Source organism: Sorex araneus, chromosome 9, assembly GCF_027595985.1.
Source record: "Sorex araneus isolate mSorAra2 chromosome 9, mSorAra2.pri, whole genome shotgun sequence".
In the NCBI taxonomy this organism is placed as follows: domain Eukaryota; kingdom Metazoa; phylum Chordata; class Mammalia; order Eulipotyphla; family Soricidae; genus Sorex; species Sorex araneus.
The window spans coordinates 4,399,497-4,418,962 of NC_073310.1; the positions used below are offsets into that span (position 1 = coordinate 4,399,497).

At 67.9% G+C, this 19,466-nt stretch overlaps 2 protein-coding genes across 2 annotated transcripts in view; both read left to right on the plus strand.

Moving 5' to 3' along the window:
- The window catches only part of ACAD10 (acyl-CoA dehydrogenase family member 10), a 259,705-nt gene that overhangs the window by 49,274 nt on the left and 190,965 nt on the right, over positions 1-19,466 (plus strand). The gene's annotated exons all lie outside the window — the stretch shown is intronic.
- Positions 435-19,458, plus strand: SH2B3 (SH2B adaptor protein 3). Its single transcript, XM_055146614.1, has 8 exons — positions 435-725; positions 6,099-6,803; positions 15,632-15,733; positions 15,818-15,909; positions 15,996-16,087; positions 16,164-16,378; positions 16,453-16,624; positions 16,711-19,458. The coding sequence occupies exons 2-8, from the start codon at positions 6,126-6,128 to the stop codon at positions 16,977-16,979; spliced, it is 1,620 nt and encodes a 539-aa protein (XP_055002589.1). The 5' UTR covers positions 435-725; positions 6,099-6,125; the 3' UTR covers positions 16,980-19,458.

Here is a 19,466-nt window from a genome sequence, read left to right on the forward strand (position 1 = left end):
GCGGCGGTCGCTATTGCACCGCGCTCGGCCCGGCGCGCGCAGATAAGGCCCGGGAGGAGGGAGCCGGCGGGACGCGCCCCCCGGACGCCCCGCGGCCAGGCCCCGCCCCCGCCCGCAAAGGCCCCGCCCCCTCACGCGGAGCCTGGGACGCCCCCGCCCCCTTGGAGGGCGTGACCATAGAGACCCCGCCCCTCCGCCCGTTCATGCCCTTCTTTAGGCTGCGAGCAAGTGGGCGAGCTGTGGGCGTGGCCCCCCGAGGCTCCGCCTCTCTCCAGGCCCGCGTCGGCGACCTGTTCCTGAGACACGCTCCGGCGCGGAGGAGCCGGGCGGGTGGGCGGGGCGCTGGTGGGCGGGGCCGTCCTATCGACCAATCCGGACCAGGGGCGGGGCTCTTCAGGCTCCGCCTCCAAGAAGGCTCCGCCCCCGGCGGCCGCCCGCCCCCGCCGGGCTCGGCTCGCACCGCCGGTTCCGCTTTACATAACGGCGCGGGCCGGCATGGGCTCGGGGCCCCGCGTCCGCCCCGCCGGCCGCCCGCACTGTCGCGGCCCGCGGTGGCCAGGGCGGCGGCCCGGGGGCGCCTCGTCTCGCGACTGTCAAGCCCGGCGGCGGAAATGAGGAGGCGCCGGCCCCTGCCGGAGCCCGGGCTTCCTGCCTGAGCCGCCGCCGGCGGGGCCCGGGCGCGGGGCCACCATGGGCCGGCCGGGCCCCCAGCGCCTCTCCCGCAGGTAAGCGCGGCCGCGCCCGCCGGCGTCCACGCGCGCCGCGCCCGCCGGGGCCTCGAAAGTGAAAGTAGCCGGCGGGACGCGGCGCGCGTGGACGCGCCCAGCGCCGCGACGCCCCCGGCCCGCAGCTCCACGTGCGCGCGGCGGGCCGGTTCTCCCCGCCGGGGTCGGCTCCCCGGGGGTCCCCCCGGGCCCCGCGGCCGGCCCCGAGCCGCGGTCTCCCCGGGCAGGTCGCCGCCCCCCCGCAGGGTGCTGGAGGGGGGGTCCTCCCGCCCTCGGGGACGGGGCCGCCGCGCCTCCGCCTCCCGGGGCCAGGAGGGGCCGCTCGGGCGCCTGTGCTCGAGCCCCCGCCCTCCGCCCGGGGCGCTGGGGCTTTTGGGGTAATGCGGGCTGCATTTGAGGAACTTGGGGGGGCGCCCTGCCCGTCCTCCCCTTTTTTTTTTCTTTTGGTGTTTCCTCATTCTCCTGTTTCTCTTCCCCATTCCCGGTCAGGAAGATGATTTAGGTGACGAGGTCACTGCCTGCATCTGGTCGCCCCCACTCCCCCCCCAGGACCCGGGGCTGGTCCCGCTGGGTGGGAGGAAGTGAAATTGGGCTGCGGGAGGGGGCTTCGCAGCCCGGGGCCTGGCGAGGAAGCCTGCCTAGGGGCCTTGACCTGGCCAGCACCCCTGCCTCCCGGGGCAGCTGACACCCACCCGCTGCCAGGCTCCTGGGGACCCCAGCCCTCCCCCCCCCAGTTTACGTGCCAGTGCCACTGTCCCCGCGGGGCATTGTGCCTGGGTTGCTCCGACCTGACTTCCAGAGCGGAAACAGCTGGGGAGGGGTCCCAACCCTCACAGCGGGGAGAGGGATCAGGGGCCGCCTGGGCCTGCCGGGGTCAGCGGGTGAGAGGCCAGGCCCATGGGGAAGTTGCAGAGAGTTTTGAAGACGCTTTTCCGAGTCTTTTCCCACAACCCCCTGCGGGAGGGGCTGAGGGCGAACATTCCTCGGACTCGCCGGGTCCCCGCGGGCCACCACCACCACTGGACGCCGCCATAGGCTGGTGGCGAGAAGGGCCTGGGGCCTCGCCGAGACCGCACCTCTGCCTCCTTGCAGCTGGGACCGGGCAGGGGATGCTGTGAACCTCAGTTTGCCCCAGGAGCTGGTACTGATGGGCTGCAGGTGCGGCAGGAGGACGGGGTGGTGCTCGTGGCTGTGAGGCCTGGCGTACACATAAACCCCAGCCTCAGTTTCCCCGTGTGTGGGCTGGGGGCCGGCCTGCTGGGGGGAGGCGGGGAGGCGTGTGAGCGGGTGCGTTGTGGCTGTTGGGCTTCTCCCCTCCCTGCTCCCCCGTGCCGGGCCCTCTGGTAACTGGAACTCCCCAGTGAGAGCGGACCCGCAGAGCCACCGGGCGGGCGGGCTGGCGCTGGGGACCCCTGGGGGGCCCCTCACGTGTCCCACGCCTCACCCGCACTTGTTCATTCATCCTTTCGTTCCTGTTGCCGTTAGAAACGGGGCTCTGTCCGTGCCGAGTTCCTGGTGACTGCTTGGGCTCTGGCACCACGTCTGGGCTCTGCCAGCCTCACGGAACCTCACCTGCGCGGCGGGCGAGAAGCCCGTTGCTTGGGGGCGCGCGGGCGCGCAGGTGAGCTCGGAGGAGGCCGAGTGGGGCCGCCTGGCCTGGGGCCGGGGCTGTGTGCTGGCCGCATGACCTTGTGCTTGTCCCCTCTCCTCTCTGACTTGGGTCGTTTCGTCTCTGCCCTGGGCACACTGGTGCCAGGGTGCCAGGCCTGCCCTCGTGTGCCTGCCGAGTGGGTGGCCGCCTTCAGTGCCCAGGAGGACATGGCACCTATTTGCCCAGTTCCCTGGGAAGAGAAAAGAAAACTGGTCCCCGGGCTGGTGGGGGTGGGGGCTCGCGCCCTCTCCCCTGGTCTGGCTCGAGCAGGAAGCGGCTCCCGCTCTGGCCGCAGCGGGGGGGCCCAGGCGACTTGTTCCCAGCTCCCCCCTCCCTGAGGAAACTGAGGCGGGCAGCCTGCCCAGGGGAAGTGACTCAGCCGGGGTCACTCGCTGAGTCAGGCCTAATTGGACCCAGGAGCCCTGCGCCCCAAGTCCCCAGCTTCCGGGGGCCTGGTGCGCCCAGGGGACGGGGCCTGTCTGCGGCCGCAGCTGGACGGACGCTCCCACGGGCCGGGACCTGGGGGCCCCGAGCACCCCAGCAGCGGGACCAGGGCCGTGTCCCCCGGAAAGCAGGTCCCCCTGGCGGCCGCCCCGCCCCCGCCGGAAACGGAGAGCAGATGGCTGCGAGAACTTTCCTCCCACGCCACCCTGTCAGGGGTCGGCCAGGGGGGCCGCCTGCAGGCTTCCTCGGGAGCCCCTGGGGGCCGGCCCGGATGTGGGCCCCTCCCTGGCCGGCTGGAGCCTGCCCCTGCCCCCAAGTGCCCCTGCTCCCAGGGCCTGACTCAGGCGCGGGAGCGGGAGCAGGGCCGGGACAGGGTCTGGCCTGGGTTAGGGGGGGTGCGGGGGTGCAGGGCCTGGGCGCAGGCTGGAGTCCCCCCCTCCCCGAAGCTGCACAGGCGGGGGGGGGGGGCGCGATCCCTGCCCAGCGGCCGGGTTGGGGTCCCCGGGCTGCACCCCAGGGCCTGAAGGAGGGAGTGAGTGAGTCGCGTGCTGGCCGCGGCCTTTCCGCCTCCAGAGCCGTGTGGGCGGGGGCGGCTTCCTGTGCTGGAGGCCGAGTCCCCGAGCCACCGCCTCCGGCAGGGCCACACTGGGCACTGACCCCGCCTGCAGGGCTCAGCCCACAGCGCCTCGCAGCCCCCTGGCCCCGCCTTCCCAGTGTGTGAGGGCCGCGGGTGGGCGTGCCTGGGCCTCCCCCCCCCCAGCCTCCCTGGGCTTCCTTGAGGGGGGGGATGGTCAGCATTCCTGGAGTTGTCAGCCGTGGAGGTGGGAAGGACACGTTCTCCCAGTGGTCAGAGCAAGCCGGAGGCCACCCTGGTGGTGGAGACTTCCTGCCCAGGACGCTGCCAGCGGGGCGGGGGGCGGGGCCCTGCGTCCGGGCAGGTGGCAGCCCCGGCTCTCTCCCAGAGGTGAAGGAACTTTTGCCGCCCTGCCCCCGTCGTGGGGGTCCTGGGTAACAGGGTCCCAGGCAGGGGCGCAGCCTCAGGTCACCCACTGGGTCGCCCTTCGAGGCCCCGGTGAGTTGGGGGGCCCAGTAAGGGCGTGAACTGAAGCCACTGGAGTAGGTGGGATGAGCCCTACGGGGGGGGGCGCATCTGCAGCCCCCCCCTGTATTTACAGAGCCCCGGGCTGGGGCCCTGGCTCGGTGCGGGGGGCCCTTGTCCTCACATGCTCCTGCAGGGGACAGATGTCCCCCGCCCCCCCAAGCCATCACTCCCCTCCCAGCACAGGCTTCCGGGCTGCCAGGGGGTTGGGGACGGCCCCGAGCCTGGCTGTGCTGCTGCTGGCCGGCCCGGGGGCTCGCGCTTGTCTGGCAGGAAGCATCCTGCACGCCCCTCGGCTGGGCGCCGCGGACGGGCCTGTGCTCAGAGTGGAGCCCCCTGTTCCGCCTGGGGGCCATGGGGGTCTTGGACCCCCACAGCCTTTCCTGTAATCACATAAGGAGGCCCACTCTTCCGCTCACTGGCCCTGTGGCCTCGGAAAGGCCGTGCCTCAGTGTTCCCATCTATACAGTGGGTTTGTTGCTGGCCCGCCCTGCCCCCCCGGTGGTTATGGCAGAGCAGGGGCATGTTGCAGTGGGGCGGGCGCTCGCTCGCACGTGGCCCTGTAGAAGGTCCCTGAGCACTGCCAGGTGTGCCCTCCCTTCCCAGAAGGCACAGACAGAGCAGGACACTGAGGGCCGTGTGCAGCTGTCACTGACTCGCCTCTGTGTCACTGACTGTCGCTTTGTCCTCACCTCATGGCCGTTTCCCGGACAGTCTGCAGGGGGTGGGGAGGCTGGCTAGAGGGGCGGCCGTCAGCCCCTCCTGGACCCCCTCCTCGCGAGGCTGCAGGCAGTGGCCAGGCCTTGGGGGAGGGTTTCCTCTCAGCTCTGGGGTCTTTCTGGCAGGGCAGCCAGTGCTCAACCCACAGTGCTCTTGTTGGGGGCTCTCGGCCTCTGCCAGGGAGTGATGGACGCGGGGGGTGGGTGGGCCACGGTTCAGGGAGGCCCCTGCCGATCTGGCCTTAACAGCTGGGCCGCCGAGAGGCCATGAAGGGAGGTGAGCCGAGGGTTTCACGCACTGGACAGGCGCGACCAGGAGGTGCGGGGACCCAGCCGGAGGGGACGCTGGTGGGTGCCGGCTCCCGCACCTCTGCCAGAGTCGTCAGTCGGCTGGTCCTGGCGTGCGTGTGCTTGGCGTTCGTTGAGCAGCTGCTGCGTGCGGTGGCGGGGAGGGGGTGCGGGCGGAGCTGGGAGGGGCTCCCGGCGCCCTGGAGCTATGGGTCGGCTGGGGACAGTTGCTGGCTCTGGAGTGACAGCAGGCGACCAGTGTGGGGGCGGCTCCTGGAGGGTGCCTCTGCTGGGCGGGGTGGGAGGGGACAGAGAGGGACAGGCCTGCCTCCCTGTGTGGCCGTGGTGTGGACCGGGCAGCTGCCCATGCACGGGTCAGACCCTCCCTCCCTCCTGCAGCCGCGACGAGCCCCGCGGTGGGGGGAGGGGTGTCCTTGCCCAGGTGCCTTCTGTGTCCCCCGGGGTGTCTGCCTGTGCGGTCACCCCCTGGGCCTGGGTGCAGAGACGGGACGGGGGTGGTGGCGGGAGAGCCCGAGTCAGGTTCCCGCACCCCTGCAGTCTTCCTCTGGGGGGCCTCTGGGAGGCCGCGCTGCACGCAGTGCAGGAGGCCTGAGGGCAGGGAGCCCACTGGGCGGCAGCTGGCAGGGGCCGCAGGGAGGGGAGTGGCGGCCGGGCCGGGGGTGCCAGGCACACAGAGTGGGGCCTGGAGGGGGCAGTTGGCCGTCTCCCGGGACAGACCCGGGCTTCAGCACCGTGGACAGCAGAGGCGGGGGCGCGGGTGCCCGGGCACCGTGTCCTGGCGTCTCTCCCTTGTCATTGGTGGGTTTTCATTTGTGGTTCGGGCTGTACCTAGTGGTGCGCAGGGTGACTCCCAGCTCTGCCCCCGAGGCTAGAGCGTGGGGGCGTCTCTGGGCCAGTTCTCACATCCGGATGAGGTGGCTCTGCATGGCCCCGGGCTACCCGCGGCGAGCGCGTCACCCGGGCACGGGGCCCCGGCTCCCGATGGCCCTTGGCGTGAGCCTGCCCGGTTCCCCCTCGGTCTGGGCTGGACGCGCACCGTCCAGCGCCCCCAGGTCTTCGCGCGTGGAGCTGGGCGCGGGGCGGGCGCCGGGGCGGGTGTCCGCGTGTCCGCCCGGCGCTCACGGCCCCGTACCCCGCTTTGTGTCTTGCAGCCCGGCCGCTCCAGCTCGGTCTCCGCCATGAACGGGCCCACCCTGCAGCCCCCCTCGGCCTCGCCCGCGCCCGCGGCCCCGCCGGCGGCGCCGTGCCCGCGCGGCTGGAGCGACTTCTGCGAGCGGCACGCGGTGGCCACGGCGCGGGAGCTGGCCCGCCAGTACTGGGCGTTCGCGCGCGCGCACCCGCAGCAGGCGCCGCTGCGCGCCGAGCTGGTGTCGCTGCACTTCGCCGACCTGTTCCAGCGCTACTTCTGCCGCGAGGTGCGCGACGCGCGCCCGCCGCGGCCCCCCGCGCGCGACTACCGGGACACGGGCCGCGAGCCGGGCCCCGCGCGCGGCCTGCCCAAGGCGCGCAGCTCCGAGGAGCTGGCCCCGCCGCGGCCCGCGCCCTGCGCCCTGCAGCACCTGCGCCGCGGCCTGCGCCACCTGTTCCGCCGCCGCTCGGCCGGGGAGCTGCCGCCCGCGGGGGACGCGCCCGACGCCGCCGCCCGGCCCGGCCCGGCCCGCAAGCTGCTGCCCTGGAGCCTGACCCGGGAGCCGCCGGCTGAGGCGCTCAAGGAGGCGGCGCTGCGCTACAGCCTGGCGGACGAGGCGGCCATGGACAGCGGCGCGCGCTGGCAGCGGGGGCGCCTGGCCCTGCGGCGCGCGGGGGGCCCCGACGGCGCTGCCGAGCGCGTGCTGGAGCTCTTCGACCCGCCCAAGGTAAGCGGGGCGCGGGTGGGCACCGGCCAGGGGTGCCGGGCGGGAGCGCAGGGGCCGGGGTGGGGGGCGGGGGGCGGGGCAGGAGTACAGGGGGGCGAGGTGGGGGCGGGGCAGGAGTGCTCGGGGGTGGGGGTGGGGGGCAGGATCGGGGACAGTACAGGAGTGCAGGGATGCGGGGTGGAGGTGGGGTCGGGGGCGGGCAGGAGTGCAGGGCGGGTGGGTGGGGTTTTCTGTGCCCCTTCTTTGCAGACTTCCCGTGCTCGCTGGCAGGCGGGTTTGGAGAACCCTGTGCACTGCAGGGCCGTCACACTCGGTGTCGTGGGCTCGTGGCAGCTCGGCCGGAGGTCTCTAGGGACCCTCTCTCAGAGCCGGGCCACGGGGGTTGGGTTCCTGACCGTGGAGTCCTGCTGCCGCCCGGCTGATGTTGACCGAGGCTGCAGGGCTCCCGCTGTCCGTGGCAGGTGTGGGGGCCGTGGGCGCATCCCCGTGTCCCAGCAGTGGTGACCCAGTGTGACGCCCCGCCCTGGCGGCTGGCGTCCGGGGCGCCCTGGAGGGAACGACAGTGATGTAGAGGTGGGAGGCAGTGGTGCCTCATGGTGGCAGGCCCAGCGCCTGCTGTGGTGGGGTTGGAGCTCTGGCAGAGACTCAGGTCTGCCTGAGCGTCCCCGGCCCCAGGGGCCCTCCTGCTGCTTCCACGTCAGCTGCCCCTACACGCACACGCACGCACCTCTGGTTCCCGGGCCGCACACGCACACGCCCGGCCCTGGCTCCCTGGTCGCGTTTTCCACAACTGAGTGATGAGGTGTGTGTGGGCACGGGTGGTACCTGGTGTCCCGCCGTGTAGACGGCTGATTCTCCTGGTTGTGGCCTGTGCCGCTCTGGGCTGGCGTTAGGAGACGTGCCGCTGTGGTGGGGGGCGGGGGGGGGAGATCCGGGCCCCAGGTGTGGCCCAGAGCGGTCGTGCATGTCCCCCGTGCAGCCGGGGATCTTGTGGATGGCCCTGTCGTGGGTGCGGTTCGTGCTCCCCTTGGTGCCCGTGTGGCTTGGCCCCTGGCACTGGTCTGCCTTGGAAGTGGCTTGTCAGCCGTATTGACCTGTAAGAGACCTGGGCCACTGCGGGCCACTCTGCCCCTCTGCGTGGGAAATAATGGCTCTGGCTCTGGGTGGGTTTTTTTTTTTTTCCACTCCGGGGACTTTGTTCCTTACACAGTTCCTTTATTTAATCTCATTTTATCACTTTTTTGGTCTGGGACTAGATCTGGCTGTGCTCAGGGCTTCCTCCTGGCTCTGCACTCAGGGATCACTCCTGGCGGTGCTCGGGGGGACACGGGGTGCGGGGACTGAGCCACATGCAAGGCAAGCGCCCTCCCCACTGGATTCTTCTTCTGGCCCTACTTTATTAGAAACTTTTTTTTTTAAATCATGGTATGATGATTTACCAGTTATTCATAGTTGAGTTCCACACATATGATGCTCCAATTCCAGACCCACCACTAGATCCTTACATTTTATTTTATTTTCAACTTCTTTTTGGTTTAAAAACACCTTTCTGAGCCACGCCTGGCAGCGCTCAGGGCTTACTCCTGTTCTGTGTGCGGGGTCTCCACATGCAAGGCACTTCCCACTTACTATCTCTCCCGCCCCAGCTCCTTAATTTTTTCATTTGGTTTTTGGGCCACACCTGGAGATGCTCAGGGGTTCCTCCTGGCTCAGCACTCAGGGCTCACTCCTGGCGGTGCTCAGTCCCGCGCCTCACCGGCTGGACTATGGCTTCGGCCCAGGGCCTTCGTTTCCCTAAAGCTCAGCTCCTTTCCCGTGGGGCCGTGTCTTGGGGGTCTGTTGAGACCTGTATCTGCCCAGGGTCCTGAGGCCTTTCCCACCGGTTTTGCGGGGTCAGCTGCCCCGTGGTGTGAGGCGGGGCACGGTCTGGTGCTCTGCCTGATGCCCCCCGCCCCAGCCTGCAGCCCACTCTTGCCTGAACCCTGGACCCGCCTCGGTGCTGCCCCAACAGTTCCTGAGTTATCTGGGGGACGCACAGGCCTGTCCACAGAGCCCTGACCTCTGACCCTGCACTTACCCAGGGGGTGGTCTCCGACTGAGGAGAGAGGGCAGGTCACTGGCCAAAGCTCAGAGAAGCTTGGGGAGTAGGGGAGGGCCCGGGCGGGGGGGCGTTCCCAGTGCTGCTGGAGACGTGCAGGGGCCAGAGAGAGAGTATAAAGGGTTGGGCACTTCCCTTGTACGCACCTGGTTCACCTTGTACGCCCGGGTTCAATCCCCGGCACCCCTCTGGTCCCCTGAGCCCGTTGGGAGTGACCCCTGAGTGCAGAGCCAGGAGTGACCCCTGAGCACCAGCACGTGGGCCCCAAGCCCAAGCTAAGGAAGGCGAGGGCAGCGGCTAAGCCAAGAGTGGATGCGGGGAGCTGGTCAGTCCCGGGGCCAGCCGAGCCCGGGGCCAGCCGCAGGGGGACACGCGAGGATGGGAGGCATCTGGCCGCGCGGGGCCCGCTTCTGTTGGCCTTGGGGACGGGGGAGTTTGCATGAGGAGGCTGGGCTGCCCGAGGCCTGGCATGGGGCTGGGTGCGGATTCTTCTAGAAGACACAGGTCTTTGGGCTGGAGCCGTAGCACACGGGGAGGGCGTTTGCCTGGCACGCGGCCGACCCGGGTTCGATTCCCAGCATCCCATGCGGTCCCCTGAGCACTGCCTGGGTAATCCCCGAGTGCAGAGCCAGGAGTGACCCCTGTGCATCTCCGGGTGGGACCCAAAAGCACACTAAGGAGAGGACACAGGCCCGCCTGTGGCAGGGCCCTCGCTGGCCGGGGCCGCGTGCTGCTGGCCTCCTGCACGGGGTTGTCGGGGGACTCCTGCCGGCCGTGTGTCGCCCGTGTTTCTGCAGGGACCCAGGAGCTGGTGGAAGAGCCCAGACTGGCTTGTCTGAGGCTGCGTGCTGGGGTGGGTGCTCGGTCCAGGCGCCCCACGGAGGGGCCGCACAGACGGGGAGACTGAGGCCAGCGGCTGCCATTGGACCGGGCCAGGCGGGGGGGGGGGTCTCCCCGTCCACGTGGCGTCTGCTCCCTGGCGAGGTTCGCCCCAGCCCTGAGCCCCCCAGGAAAGGCCGGGCTGTGGGCGCCCCGGAGGGCAGCAGGGTCAGTTGCCCCCCGCCCCTGTGCCTTCTGAGCCTGACCCCCTGGACACATCGTCATCTGTCAGGGGGGTGGGGGGGCGGGGGGGTGGCCGCTGCCCAGCAGCCAGGCCCTGCCTGTGCTGCTTGGAGAATCCCAGCGAGGATGGAGACTGACACCCGCTGGCACGGTGCCCACCTGCTCGCCGCAGCCCCTGTTCACAGGCGCCCTGAGGGGGGCAGGGGCGCGGGAGCAAGTGTGGGGAGAGGGAGCAGATGGTGCGGACATTCCGGAGCGCCAGAAGCTCCCGCTCTCCGCCTCAGTTTCCCTCCTCGCTCCATCCCGTGTGGAAGGACTTTGGCCCTCCCCCCCAGCTCCCGGCCTCTGCGCTTCCGGCGGCCCCAGGAGGGTTTCCCAGTGCTGCCCCGCAGCCGACCCCCGGGGCTTGGGGGGCCTCCTGGGCAGGGTGTCAGGGTTCAGGAGCTGGCGTGGGAGCGGGCCTGTTTGGGGCGGGGGATCTCCTCTCCGAGCGGCGCCCCCACCCCCGTGAGGGGAAAAGGAAAGAGATGCCAAGGGCCTGGGGCAGCTTCCTCCCGGGCAGAGGGGCGCGCGGCTTCCTGTGGGGGCCACACGTCTCCTACCTCCCCTCTGAGCTGGGGATGCAGCCCCTTCCTCGGGGGCCTGAGCCGGGACCCCGATGCTCCCACGTGGCAGTGGGCCCTGCTCTGGAACCTTCTGGAACCAGGCTTCTCGTTCCCTGCTGGCCATGTCGCACGGTTCTGGCCTTTCAGTGACCGGCTCTGGGTGCAGCTTCGAGCAGGCTTGAGGGTCATTCCTGGCTGCTGGGGGGCCGCGTGGGGCCAGGATGGGCCGGACCCTTCGGCTGCCCCTCACAGCCCTCCTGGGACCTTCGTTTGCCAGGTGTGGCCTCAGGTGTTGGCCTCGCGGGGCGTCTTTGGATGGAGCCCGGCCTCACGGCTGCAGCGCCTCCCAGTGTTGGGACCCGTCAGCCCCTCGGCCAGCCCTGCGGGTTTCCGGTTCCCCAATGTGTGCCAAGCCCCTGCTCGCACCCAGCGCCGACTCCTGCAGGGTGGGGGGGGCCGACCCTCTGGGGAAGGGCATTGTCTGTATCGCCCTGCGGGGGTGCTGGGCTGTCTGTCCCCTTGGTGCCGTCTCAGCCCGTCTCCTCTGGCGCGTCCCACGCAGGGAAGCGCGGGTGAGCACTGTGCCTCTGAGTTCTCCGTCTCTGGCTCCTGGTCTCCATTGGGAGCGTCACTGTGTCTGCTGTGCTGGGCGCGGGTGCGGGTGTGTGCTGAGTTCGGGACTGCCCCGTGTCACTTGTCCTACCCCTCGACCGTCCTCCCTGCTGTGCTGCGCGGCCTGACCGCGGCCTCGGCCCCCCGGGCCGCCCTGTGCCCGTGTGCCAGGTCCCGCTTGTCGCCACGCGGCGCTGGGACCCGCCCCGGGCACTGTGGGGAGCCCCGGCGCCAGCCTGGCAGGGGTGAGAGTCCTGCTGGGCTCGTCCCGGCACCTCCCGGCGTCCTGAGCACCTCGGGGTGTGGCCCCTCACTCACCCTCAGGCTGGGGCGCGTGCTGGGTGCGAGCCTGGTGCCGCACGGTGCAGGCATTTGCCGAGTTGCGGTTCTCGCGGCAGCTCTGTCCCGCTCCGCCTCAGGCCTTCCCAACCCGGGTTTTATTTTTCCCTCTGCCTGGGGGTTATACCTGGTGGTGCTCAGAAGGCCCTGCGGTGTCTGGGGGTCGAACCTGCCCCCCGAGCCCAAAGCTGGGGAGCAGGAGCAGCCCCCACCATCCTGGCCTCTGCCGCCTTTGTTCTGGGCGCTTGTGCCGTTTCCTGTTGTTTGGTGTCACTGGAGGCCTGTCGAGGCTCCCTGAGTAGTGCTCCGATGGCCGTGCGGCAGGGTGTCTCCTGGGCTTCCTGGGCCCACAGAGCGCCCTGTCCCTGGAGCAGGCCAGGGGTGGTGCTGGACGTGGGCACTCGGGACGCTGGTGGCTCTGCGGGCCTCTGGCCTGGCCCTCTTGGCGGGGCGGCTGCGGGTTCCGCTCTCCCAGCTGCGCACGCCCCCGTCTTGGGAGGCGTCGAGAGGCGCCTGACTGGTTGTGGGGCGTCTCTGTGGGGGTCTGAGAGGGCCTTTGTGTCCCCTCGTGTGGCTCTGTGGGGGCCTCTGTCCCCGGAGGGACACTGACACGTGGGCTTTGGGCGGCCCCGGCCCATCTGTCCCTTTCACAGGCGTCTGGGGCCAAGGACGTCTGCCCCGAGGGAGGCGGCTCGGCCCCGGGGCGTCCCCTGTGGGCCCTTCTCTCCGGGAGACCCCGAGGGGCCGAGGCACGTTTCACCACTGTCCCCGCCCCCGCCGTCCCCCCCAGTGCTGGGCCCCAGCTGGAAGCCCGCTCAGCTCCCCGCCCCCCAGGAACTGGCTGTCAGATGGGGGCAGCAGCGCCGCCCGGAAACTGTGGTCTGGCCTGATAAGCCAGAGGGGGAGGCCAGTCGGGCCGGCCTCCGACCTCGGCCTCGCAGCGTGGGCCCGCCTTGAAGCTGCCGCTCCCGGCCCGGCCCGGAACCTGTTCCCGTCCCGGCGGGCGGGCCGGCCCGCGGCTACCCTGGGGGTGCTCCGGGCAGGCCAGGGAGCGGACGCTGCAGGGGGACCCCAGTCCCGCGCCTCCTCCCTGTGCTCTGCTCGTGGCCCGGGGCTCCAGCTTGGCAGCCCGGCTCTGGAGCCAGCCCCCCGCGCCCCCTGCGTGCCTCAGGATGGGACATGGGGATGCCATTGCCTCTCCTGGCTGACCTGCCCCCGGGGTTCCTGCGCGCCACCTCTGGCTCGTTGGAGCTCTCCTCCGAGACAGCCAGGCGCTCACGAAGGGTCACTTCTAGCCACAGAGGACCCACCCCACTCAGGGCCGTGTCCCTGCCACACTGGCCTGTGACCCCGCGCAGAGGGGGGAGGGTGCGGTGCCGTGGCAGCGGCCAGGAGTGGGGAGCTGGTGGTGTCTGGGGGCCTCTCCCCCGCCTTCCCTGCAGAGCTGCGTGTCCACTGCGCTGGAGAGGTAGAGGCCCGGGACCTGCTGGTGTGGGCAGCCAGCAGGAGGCCAGCCTGATTCCCACACCTGGCGTGGAGGTCGGGTCCCTGGGGCCCTCGGGTTCGCTCTGCTCCTTCTCGCGCGGGGCTCGTGCTGCGGGACAGGCCGAGGCTTCCCCTTCTCACCACAGCCGTGCTTTTTTTTTTTTTTTTGCTTTTTGGGTCACACCCGGCAATGCACAGGGGTTACTCCTGGCTCTGCACTCAGGAATCACTCCTGGCGGTGCTCAGGGGACCATATGGGATGCTGTGATTCGAACCCAGGTCAGCTTTGTGCAAGGCAAACGCCCTCCCTGCTGTGCTATGGCTCCAGCCCCGTGCTTTTTTTCTTTCGTTTTTGGGTCATACCTGTTTTTGGGTCACTCCTGGCTCTGCACTCAGGAATTACTTCTGGCGGTGCTCAGGGGACCGTATGGGATGCTGGGAATTGAACCCGGGTCGGCCACGTGCAAGGCACACGCCCTCCCCGCTATGCTGTCGCTCCAGGCCCCATGGCCGTGCTTTGTTCCGGGCTCAGCCCCATCCCCCCTGCACCCTGAGCCTCTGGCTGACTCGGGTCCTCTCCCGGGGAGTTACGCCACCCAGTGGTCTGGTGCTCTGGACGCCCCTGCGGTGTCCCCCACCCCTGCTCCCGGCAGCACACGTGTCCCGGGCATTGCGGGAGTCTCCGGCCAGGACCGGGCACCGGAATTTGCTCTAAGCTCTTGGGTGGCCTTGAGTCCTCTAGGACTCACCCTGCAGATAGGACCCTTGGGGGTGGGGGTGGGGGGGGCTGGCTCTGGCCGTGGAGATGCTGCCCGGAGGGTATCCATGTGGCCGGCACGTGAATGGCACCTAGACCAGGTCACTGCAGGAGGAATTGCATCGGGCAGTCCCTCTGCTGTTGCGAGGTGGGGGTGGGACCCTCGGGAGGTGGAGAACCTGCGGAACATACTGTTCCTTTCACGGGTCACAGTCCCTTTGGGGACAGGGTCGCTGTGGGGGCCTGTGCTCGACCCTTGAGTGCTGGGGTGACGCTGGTGCCATGCAGGAGAACATGTAGGTCTGCTGCCTTTGGGTGTCGGTGGCGCTCCAGAGTGCGCTTCCTGCAAGCGCCCCCATTTGGTGGCAGCTGGGCATGGGCCTCGCAGCCCTGGGATCGTGCGGGGACAGGCCGCAGCACCCCGAGAGCGGCAGGTGGAGGTGGGGCGAGAGGTCTGCGATGCCCCAGGCCGGAGGTGCCCAGGTCCCTGCCCTCCCCACTTTACCTGCCCCCTGCTGGAGTGGCAGATGCTCAGGTGGGGACAGCAGGAGCCCCCACCCCACCCCAGCAGTGCGCCGTCAGCTGGCCTCAGACCACTCGCCTGCAAACTGTCGCGTGTCACCCCAGCAGCCCTGGACGGTGGGGCTCGGGCTGTTAAGGCAGAGGGCCTGGCGCCCAGGGAGGGGCGGCCAGCCTGTCTGCGGCCTTGGCCTTCCTAGTAACCAGAGGTTAGAAAGAAGCGGGCGACTGCCCTTGGCGTTGCTGTTTGGGTGCCGGCGCGAGCCCCATAATGGCAGCTGTAGGATGTGGGGTGCCACAGAACCTTGGCGCGCCCGAGAAGCTTGGAGACGGGAGCTGGCACCCAGCCCAGGGTGTGGCGTGCCGCTGGCGTGGGCAGGGCAGCAGGAGTCAGGACCTGGGCGGCACAGGACATCTGCCTGCCAGCTCAGCAGTTCCTCAGTGCTGGGCTTGGCACGGAGCGCCCACACTCAGAGCGAAACCAGCGGCTTTCTCGGTTAATCTCAGCACTCACACTGGCCGGGGCCAGAGCGGAACTGAAAGGGAGCCTGGCCCACTTCCTCCCGGGGACCCCAGGGCCCGAGCCAAGGGGCTGGGCAGTGCCGACTGCAGAGCAGGGGGAAGGGAGGGGAGGGGGGCTGTGAGTTTTAAGTGCACCCATTCTGCAGACAGGAGACGGGGGTGGGGGTGGCTGCTGGAAACTCAGACCGGCCCTGCTCCCCGGGGGTGGTGGCACAGTCCCCGTGCGCCCCATCTTTCAGAGGCGCCGGGCTCTTAGCGCCTGTCTCTTGGTCCAGGCCCCGGGGAGACCCGCTTACCGGTGAGGTAAGACATCTGGCTGGAGATGGTCACTCGGGCCCCGTGGTGGCCGTATCCACACCAGGGCAGGGCCCCAGTTACTCTCGTGGGCAGGGAGGGTGTTGCCCCATGTCCAGAGCGCGGGCACCCGTGTGGCATTGGGGATGACTCCCGCTGCCTCTGGCAGGGGAGACAAAGCTTGGAACCTCTCCAGACCAGGAATGCCCCCGCCGCCCTCCCCCCTCCCTGTGCCTCTGCTGCAAGCACCCAGGAGGTGGACTCGCGGCGAGGGCTCTGGCTGGCGGAGGGCAGGGGGCCCTCCTGCAAGCGCCGCAGAGCCGACTTCCTCCTGCAGGTGCATGCTTTGAGTGTGTGCTTCGGAAGGCCGCGCGGGAGCGATGTGGGTTGAGGTGGCCTGACGGGGGCTCTGACAGAGGAGGCGCCGTGGCTTGGCGGGGGGGCGGGGTGGGGGGTGCATAGACCCTCCCTGGGTTGGCAGTGCAGCGCGGAGGGCGGCCGCCAGCACTCACACTGCAGCCTTCTCGCCCCCCAGAGCTCCAAGCCCCGGATCCAGGCGGCCTGCTCCAGCATCCAGGAAGTCCGCCGCTGCACGCGCCTCGAGATGCCCGACAACCTCTACACCTTCGTGCTGAAGGTGAGCAGTGGGGTCCCCCACGCCCCCGTGCCAGCCGGCACATGCAGCTCGGGGTCCCACACCTCCCCCTTTCCTTCCCGCCAGGTGAAGGACCGGACGGACATCATCTTCGAGGTGGGGGATGAGCAGCAGCTGAATTCCTGGATGGCTGAGCTTCGGGAATGCACAGGCCAAGGGTGAGGCGCAGGCCCGGCCCCGGCCCCGGCCCCGGCTGCTTTCTCCCAGCCCCCGGCCAGCCTTCAGCCTTGCCTCTCCCCTGCAGGCCGGAGCGCGCCGACACAGAGACGCAGTCCGCAGCCCTGGAGCCCGGCCCGGCTAGTTCCCCCGGGGGGAGCACGGATTCCCTGAACCAAGGTGCGTGGGGCTAGGCCTGGCCCAGGGCTGTGGCCGCCTGGGACCGGAGACTTAGCCCCCCGCCCCCTTCTCCCAGGTGCTTCTCCTGGGGGGCTCCTGGACCCAGCCTGCCAGAAAACTGAGCACTTCCTGGCCTGCTACCCCTGGTTCCACGGCCCCATTTCCCGCGTGAAGGCGGCCCAGCTGGTCCAGCTGCAGGGCCCCGATGCGCACGGCGTGTTCCTGGTGCGGCAGAGCGAGACGCGGCGAGGGGAGTACGTGCTCACCTTCAACTTCCAGGGCATCGCCAAGGTAGGGCCGCGCCCCGCCCTGCCCCGCACCCCGCCCCGCCAGCCGGGCCTGAGCCGAGCCCCCTGTCCCTGCAGCACCTGCGGCTGTCCCTGACGGAGCGCGGCCAGTGCCGGGTGCAGCACCTGCACTTCCCCTCGGTCGTGGCCATGCTGCACCACTTCCAGACGTCCCCCATCCCCCTCGAGTGCGGCGGCGCCTGTGACGTCCGGCTGTCCAGCTACGTGGTGGTCGTCTCGCAGCCTCCAGGTGCGACCCCAGCAAATGATTCCATGGGGCCCAGGGCAGAGGGTGACACCGTGTCCCCCAACCGGGTGTCTGTCCCTTGTCCCCAGGTTCCTGCAGCACCGTCCTGTTCCCCTTCTCCCTCTCACGCTGGGACTCGGAGCTGGGCCTGCCCCACCTTGGCCCCGAGACACCGCCCGGCCGCGCCTCGCCCTCGGAGCAGATCTTCCACCTGGTGCCTTCGCCCGAGGAACTGGCCAACAGCCTGCGGCACCTGGAGCCCGAGCCTGCTGGCCGCGCCCACGACCCCGACTATGAGATGGACTCCCCGTCCCGGAGCCACCTGCGGGCCATCGACAACCAGTACACGCCCCTCTGACGGCCCCTGCTGCCCAGGAGGGACTTGCGAATGTAACTTTCTTTCCTTCCTTCCAGAGAGAGATGAAGGGGCACTGGGAACTGCGCGCGCCAGTCTGGAGTGCCCCCCGTTAGGCCTGTTGAAGGGCCCCTACCCCTGCCACCCGGCCCCGGCTTCTATTGTTTACAGAGGTAGTCTTGGTTCGCAGCTGCCGCTGGCGCCCGCCTGCGTCCCCGGGAGCAGAGCTGGCAGTGGAAACGCGTTCTCCCTTTCACTGACGCTGTCACAGCGAAGGACAGACTTTTTACTGGGGGTGGGGGTGGGGCAATCAGGAAGCCCAAAACACTAACAAGCCCAGATTCTCCCGGTTTCCCACTATAGCTTCAGTTCACGAGGCTGGCCACCGGGAGACGCCTGTCCCGCTCCCACTCCCGGCCAGGACCCTGCTCTGGCAGAGGGACAAGCTAAAGGTCAAAAATGATTTTAAACATTTTACCTCAGATTAACTTTTTAAAAGGATTCAGGTTTCGAAACTAAACCATTGCTTCTCCATCGTACTGTGGAACTAACTGCCCCCTGCAGCGTGTGGCGTCAGAGCCGGCTATGCAGCCCCGCCCACTAGCACCCCCTCCCCTTGCCCCAGAGCAGTCCGTGTGGCCCCGTCGGGCCTACCCCGGTGCCTTACGAACAGTCTGGATCTTGCTCTCCAGCAGCTTTCTGACAAGAGTGTACTGAGGGACGGGACGTGTGGCCAGGGAGGAAGCGACTTCTCCGGGCCTTTCTGCTGCAGCTGGCCACTGCTCCGTGCGAGGGGATGTGCTCCAGTGGGGCCCACAGCCTCCTTCCTCGCCAGCCAGGGCGCCCGCAGCGCGTCTGCAGCTCTGCTTGTGATTCAGAGCAGTTGGCTCCTGGAACTTGAGCGGGGAGGCTGAGGAACAAGGGGTGCAGTGACAGAGCGACTCTCACGACCCAGCTGGCAGCCTCACTGTAGTGGCTTCTAGGAAACTGGGCGTTCTACGCAGCTAACCATTGATACCACATCACTCACAGACTGAAACCTGGCGTACTGCCTTACTGGGGGCGAGGGTTCGCGCTTTCCCCTTCACCAGCCACTCTGTGTGCTCCGTGAGGTCAGACTTACAGAATTTCCTGAGAGCTTTTTGGGAAGAGGGGCAAATGGCCACCTTTTATAGCACATGCCTTAAATGTGGTGACCGCCCCAAGCACCACTGGGTGTGGCCCAAAAATATAACAAAAAGCCCCTAATAGTCTGTTTTTAGATTCGCAAGCAGAGCCAGCCCTGAGCTGAGCGCACGGTCCATTTTTAAGGCAGTCCTGTTCTACCACTCGAGACATCGCCTGCGACGTTTGTCTTTACATGTCAAGCAGATTTCTCTAGGCCATGAATGCTGATGTGCACGAGCACGAGCATGTGAGTTGAGGAAGTAAAGTGCTTCCCTTGCATGTGGCTCACCGGATTGGGATCCCTGAGCTCCCCTCAGCCCCTAACTGGAGAGAGCACAGCAGACAGGGCCAGCTGGGCGGTCAAGTGAGTCCCAGCCAAGGGTATGCCTTTCTGGGGGCCTCTTAATATTCGTTTAGCAGGTAGTGGTGGGTGGCCATTGAGCCAGGCACAGCCAAGTAGCAGGTGTGACCCACTATCTACAAAGTGCCACTGCGGGCTCAGAGAATCGGAAGTCACCGTTTCACAGTTCAGATACATTCCAACATAAAGTGTGGCCCGAGAAGCGACACTAACCTTTCTGCTAGAGCAGCAGCAGGGAGCTTGGGGACCTGTGTGTGCTGCCCTCACAGGCAGGGACCAAGTGGCAGCTGCCCTGTCTGGATGCCAGTGCCACTGATGCAGCTTCAGAAGAGCTCGAGCACTCCCAGCGCCGTCACTTCCTTTGTCTGACTTTAATGAACTTTTACAAACTAACAGTCACCAGCACCAAAGAAGTCAACAGAATTAAGTCAACTAACCTGCCTTGAATTTGAGACCAGCAATCCACATTGCTTTATCTGGTGTGATCTTCTGCCTCTGATCATTTCTGGACCATGTAGGACAAGGGAATAGCAATCGTTAAAAATGTTGGGCCAGAGAACACTATTTTACATAGCAGTTTCTTTATATATAAAGCAAGGCCTTGAATTCTTCCTATGGTTGCCTGAGCGTCCTTCGTGCTTTATTCAGGGTGCAGTCTGCTACCGCAAACACCATGTAAGCTCTAACATTCCCCACAGGCTAGAGGATCTTGATGGTCTAGTACGGGCTGCCTCTTTAAAAGGATACATCTGACATCTAATGTGTCACAGAAGCACATTACAATGACAACACGGAAAGCGGATCCATCTTGTATTATATCCTTATAGGCAGAAGGCATTTGGCAAATTTTATGTATTGTTTATGTACTGTACAAGTAACTTATTCTTGAATAATGCAAATTTTACTATAATGTACAAATTGCTACATGTGAATTAAAAGTTTTCAGACTCTTGATTTGTTAC